Source organism: Nelumbo nucifera, chromosome 3, assembly GCF_055504915.1.
Source record: "Nelumbo nucifera cultivar China Antique chromosome 3, China Antique-T2T, whole genome shotgun sequence".
NCBI lineage: Eukaryota > Viridiplantae > Streptophyta > Magnoliopsida > Proteales > Nelumbonaceae > Nelumbo > Nelumbo nucifera.
The window spans coordinates 61,912,329-61,918,342 of NC_142651.1; the positions used below are offsets into that span (position 1 = coordinate 61,912,329).

General features: G+C 41.9%; 1 protein-coding gene across 1 annotated transcript; it reads right to left on the reverse strand.

Annotated features, from left to right (window-relative positions):
• Positions 1 to 550: 550 nt before the first annotated feature.
• Positions 551 to 2,451, reverse strand: LOC104609415 (uncharacterized). The gene has a single exon (XM_088901652.1). It carries the CDS (start codon positions 1,755 to 1,757, stop codon positions 864 to 866), a length of 894 nt encoding a protein of 297 aa, XP_088757778.1. The 5' UTR covers positions 1,758 to 2,451; the 3' UTR covers positions 551 to 863.
• Between the last annotated feature and the right edge of the window lie 3,563 nt (positions 2,452 to 6,014).

Below are 6,014 nucleotides of genomic sequence, written 5' to 3' on the forward strand. Positions count from 1 at the left end.
TTTAAGTAGACATGAATTCGAATTCAAATTCAGTAAAGGATAAATTTTTCATGTGCTGAATTCCATTGAGAACATGTATTCATAACTATAATTAGGGGTGTTAATGGACCAGTTTTGTATTGAATCCTGTCCAAATCAAAATTAATTTAGATGGATTGAGCGGATCAATAAGACATATTAAATTGGACCAGTCCAAACTATTTGTTAAATTGGATTCGACCTGTAATGAATCTATATTGGATTGGGTTGGATTGAGTCAATATCTGATTCATTAATCAAAGATAGAATGTAGGTGTCAATGGATCAAGTTTGAATTAAAATTAATCTAAATTAAAATAAATTTAAATAGATTGAATGGTCCAAGTTCATGGGATTGGATTGGACCTGATCCATCTGTAATGGGCTCATGCTGGACTGGATTGGATTGACCAAATCCACTCCATTGACATCGTACGCCTATTCATATCTACTGATCAACCTACAGCATATATACCAAAATTAAAAAAAAAAAATCGAAAGAAAAAGTTGCTTCATGACTATGAAAAGAAAATAAACTTAAATACCAAAAACTATATTATATTATGCTTTTCACAATAATGCATTTACTTTGCCACTTGTCACATGATTGAGGGATCCAGGACCCACCATTGGAGCTGGATGGGTTCCATATCTACATCTATAGTTTTATATAGAATTCCATTTTCCCAACTTAATTACATGAAATAATAATATAGTAGTGGTAGTACTAGTAAAAAAAATAATAGAAAATTTTAATAAATCTAAATAATTAGAAAGCATATATATTTATATAGATTTGAAGAATTGAGAAATCGGAATTTTCTCCTTCTTGTTCTTTGTTTTTCTTAGAAGATATCAAGAATTTCCAAGATGTAACCATTGCAGAGCGGGCAATTCCCCCGGCTAACCCAGAGCTCCCTTGAGCAGAGCCTGCAGAACGTGTGTCCACATGGTACGAACGCCGCACCTTTATGCCTCACCATGCACACGCAGCATACGTACTCCCCTCCTCCATCATCTTCATCCTCGTCCTCATCATCGTCGTCCATCCCTGACCCCACCAAGGCCCCCAGCGTCCCCTCTTGCCTATCCGTCTCCTCAAGTAACGCCATCAACGACACCCTTACTGGCGGCGCCTCCTCCGCTTCTACCACCGTCGGCGACGGAGCTTCCGCATTCGGAGCCTCTTGCTCGCTTTCTCGTGCTGCCCCTTCTACCTCCCACCCCGCCATTATCGCGTCTCCAAGCCGTGGGGCCATCGTCAAAGACGACGAATTGTGTTCGGCGACGATGTCTGCTCGGCTGTCAGGTGTGTTCTCTGGTTCGGCTAAGGTGGCGATTGTAGTGTCTGTCGGACCTACGGCATTGATGGCGATGGAATGTGGTACCGGGAAGGGGCGTGAAATTTGGACTCTGCTATTGGCAAGGTAGGCATCTAGGTGCGAGGAGGATGAAGCCCGAGGGGTCCCGGAACGGCAGAGACGGTCCTTGAACGACTTCCAGTTCTTTTTGTTGCTGGAATCTTCATATTTAATGATGTCGTGAACCGTCTGGCTGGCCGGCGTCGGTCTCTGCTCCTCGCAGCCGAGTACTGCGCCCAGGGTTAGCCCCGCCAAGGCTTTTCGGCCGTCGTCGTCATCTCTGACTCTGAGAAAATCCCGGAGATTCGATTTCTCAAGAACCGCCAATGGCTCTGAGATCGATTTCTTCCGGCGACTACCTCCACCGGAAATATCCATTCAAACCGGTATGGAATTCCGATAACTTGAATACAGAGACAGAGAACAGCGGAGCCTTGAGAACAAGAGATTCGCAGTAACCGAAGCAGAAAGACCGAAATAACTGACAGGGGAGAAGATTCTTGTTCTTCGAGGAATCTGAAACACAGTGTTTCGAGTAAATCCAACGATTGGAAGTTTCCTTTCACGAAGAGGTAAAAGAAGTTCTAATTATGGGATTCGGGAATTTCAGAGCAGAACCGCAAGGTCTGCCACAAGACGCTCCAAATTCAAAGAACCCAATTCACGAAACTCAGCAAAATTATTTCCCTGCACGAAATATTTTCCCTGGCTGTACCTTCCTGCTTTAAACTTGAAACTCAGATTTGATCTTTCTAAGCCTTAGTGTCTGAAAGCACTTGGCATGAGAGGCAATGAGAAAAAACAAGCAGCTAGAACGAAGATAACAAAGGGAAGGAGAGAAAGAGAGAGAGAGAGTACCAGACGAACGTAAAAGCCAACTCTGGCTTACAACGAACGTAGAGGACCTCTCCTCTCTTGTTCCCTTCTAATGGTTGCCCTTCTCTCGATTTCCAACTTTCTCTCTCTGGTTTATGTCGATACAACGAGATAGAATTTTGCGCTTCATCGGGGTTTATCCTCTCTTTCTGTTGAGCATACCATCGAACGTCGAGCGGGTCTTAAGGAAACCACAGGGCAGGGAGAGAGAGCCAGAGAGGGTGTCCAAATGACCAAACTGCCCACGCTGAGACCGAGACGTTCAACGACATATTTGGTGAGTGGACTGATTTGGTCATCTACCTAAACACGGGCGAGCCTTTTTTTTTTCGTTATTTATTTATTTACTTTTTTGTGGTAAAGATTAGTTAATTAATTGGTTAGTTGAGTTTCAAAGCATGGCTGATTTCCTACACCGCTCCTCCAGGCTCGGTGTTATAGAATCGTTTGCTTATAATCCTGATCGTACAAAAAAGAATCTGATTTTGGAGTTTGGGAAGACCTATCTAGTTAGTTTTGTATTAATTTGGATCTGTCTGAAATAGAGGCGGCTCCATCACATGGAATGGACGGTTTAGATGAAATGTCGCGTCCTGAATCCAGTAAATGTCAAAAATGTCAAAATTATCTTTTTAGTAAAGATATTGTTCATTCTCTTCTACCTTGAGACTTGAATTGATTTGGGTAATTGAGATTTTAGACTAATGAAAGTCATTGTCTACTGCCTTCAAATCTGAAACACATTCTTGTCTAGTTATTTCTTTACTTTCAGTTATTTTTTTTTCCTTTATCATATTTCATGTTTTTCTCTCCTTTTCTTTGAAGATAATCGGTTCAATCTCAATGTACAATGAACAATGTTTTCTTTTGAAGGATAGTTTTGACATTTTCAATAGATAATTGACGGTTAGTTAACAACAGGGACCAACTTGACACTTTTTGAAAGTTTAGGTACTACAATGGCACGTTTAAAAGTTTGGGTACTAATATGACACTACCCAAAAATTTACGGTATGAAAGTGGAGTATTCCCAAAAAAATAAAAAACCTAGGAGCTTACCTACTGGCCATTCATTTAAAAAAGTTGTTAGTTGGTAACAGAATCCCATGGGTGGATTTAAAAAAGCTATTCTTTTCATTTTTGCAATTAGCATAAATTACAAAAACCCTTCTCTTCTTTAATTTGTAACAAAGACCCTGTGAGTGAACTTTTACCGTGCGATAAATTCACCCTAGCCGCTAAGTAGGGATGGATTAGAGCCGAGCCGAGCTGAATAGTACGAGGCTTGAGCTTGGCTCGAGATTGTTCTACAAGGCTCAAGCTCGAGCTCGATTCGAGCCAGAACCTTGAGGTCGAGCTTGGCTCAAGTCAAAAATTCATAGCTCAATTTTGAGAAAAAATGTTTTATAAAAATAAAAACTTATATATAAAAGATATTTTTATTTGATATTTAAAAAATTAAAAATTATAATAATTAATATTTATAATATTTTTATTATATATATATTATTTTCTATAATTATATATATATATATATATATATATATATATTCCAATCGGCTCGCGAGCCTCACGAGCCAAGCTCTATTAGGCTCGAGCTCGGCTCAAAGCTCGGTTGAAACCGAGCAGAACCGAGCTTGAGCAACTTGTAAAAAACTCAGCTCGTTACCACCCCTACCGCTAAGTTAAATGATGGGATGTATTAAATTATCAAAATACCCATTGAATTTTGTTTATTTTGTTTTCATTGCCCTTTTATCTTAAACCCTAACCTAATATAATCTTTGTATTCCTTTTCCTAGTCTTTGTTGCTCAACAATCACCATTTTTCTCATCTCCCTTTGCTTTTGCCTCTACCCCTTGCCTATGCCGATCACCATTCACCCTCAATATTTACCATGCGTTACTCACACGAATAACAAAATAGGACAATCAAAACACCTTCAATACCGGCCTCTTTCCAAGTCTCTTGATATCCCTCACATAAGAGAGACTAAATGCTACTTACCTTTCAGGAAGAAATGGCTATATTAGGCAAAGAATGGCACAACAAATAGAAGCAACCAATTGAATAGGATTGAACAAATCAAGGTAAAACCAAAGAATGGCACAACCAACAAAATCACCAATCATGTGGATTTCCATGACAAAAACTACTAAATGAAGAGGATTGAACAAATCAATTGTTGTTGTGGTCATTGGATTCATGGTGATTAGTCATCTGGTTGATGATGACTGATGAAGGGTGATTTGGCACGACTTAATAAGTAAAGGTCACGTGGATGTGATCTGCTCGAAGGATGACAACTCAACAAAAGGAGCCTATTCAGCAGTTTTTAGAGCTCGGGTGTTCGGTCACCTCGGCATAAAGCCACCTCGACATAAAGTCACCTCGGCATAGAGGCACCTCGGTACCTAATCCAGTTCGGGGCCCAAGAACCAAAGTGACACGTAATCGACTCCAGAAGCTTCCTAGTGGATTCTGAACCTCATGGGATCACGCCACATAACGGCAGGCCTTATCCTCTCTCTGCCCGGATCGGGCAGAGACGAAAGACTTCATTAACTAATACGTTACTCCCTAACTAAAGTGGAAACATATCTCATCTACTCAAGCCGAAGATCCCGAAACCGTTTTGTGAGACACATAGCAACTCAGCTATATAATGGCAACAACCCCTCTAGGGCCCAGGTATGCGCGATTATTTGCTCACTAGTACACTTATCATTCAACTTTCAACTTGCAATACTAACTTAAGCATCGGAGCGACCTCGCCAGGTTAGCCACCTCGAGTTCTCTGAGATCACTATTTTGCAAACTGAACCAGCTCACCACGTAGCCAAGTTCTAGGTCATCCTCCAACAAGGAGCATCCAGATCGTGCTCCATCATTTGGAACCGTTTGTGGGAACTTCGTCTATGCTCGGGTAGAACACAAGACGAGTTATTTTTTATGGAAAGGATCGAAGAGAAGATGTCGAGGTCTAGAGGTTGGTTGTAATTGTTGAAAAGGGCAATGGTACCTACGATGTTACGGATAGAGTTCGGATGTAGCTGGTCTATGGCAATGTCAAAGAACTTAATGACTTCGATTATGAAAGGGTGGAGTGGAAGACGCAGCCCAACCATGAGCTACTCCTCGAAGACCACGATCTCGTCATGACTGTGATCCCAAGGAAAGTTGCCTAAGGGAATACTGTACACAAGGTCGTTGGGAAATTTGTACTGAGCTACCAGAAATAGGAGCCAATCCGCTATCAGGGTAGACGGACCGAAGCTGTCCGGTAGGCGACCTCGGTGTGAGGTGGAGGCCGACCTGCCAAAGGCCTCTCGCTCTCGCCGAGGTGAGTCTGCCTCGGACAGATTAGAATACACATCCTGTGCCGAAGTGCCCACCTCAGCAGGATGAGGCTCTACGGTCTGTGCCGAGATCCCCACCTCGGCCCCAATGGACTCACGCTCCCATCTAAAAGGCTATCTAAACTAAGGCTAGACATACTAACAGAAAGGACAACGAAATCAAAAGCAAAGGAAGGCAAACTCACAAAAGGAAAACAGGAAAGAGCAAGATGACCTCGGACCCAGGAATAGCTAACACCGAGCTAGGATACTTGAACGCAACCTCAAGGACTCTGGATTCGTAGTTTTGTGGCAAAGAAAATGGGCCCTTCGGCCCCTATTTATAACCAGTATATCCGGGAATTAACGGCCAAAATCTGCACAATCCAACGCCTCCTAGGAAAACTGGTTGCATGCTTC

Coding starts and splice junctions, on each gene's coding strand:
- LOC104609415 (XM_088901652.1), bottom strand. CDS start 1,757: ATGGATATTTCCGGTGGAGGTAGTCGCCGGAAGAAATCGATCTCAGAG.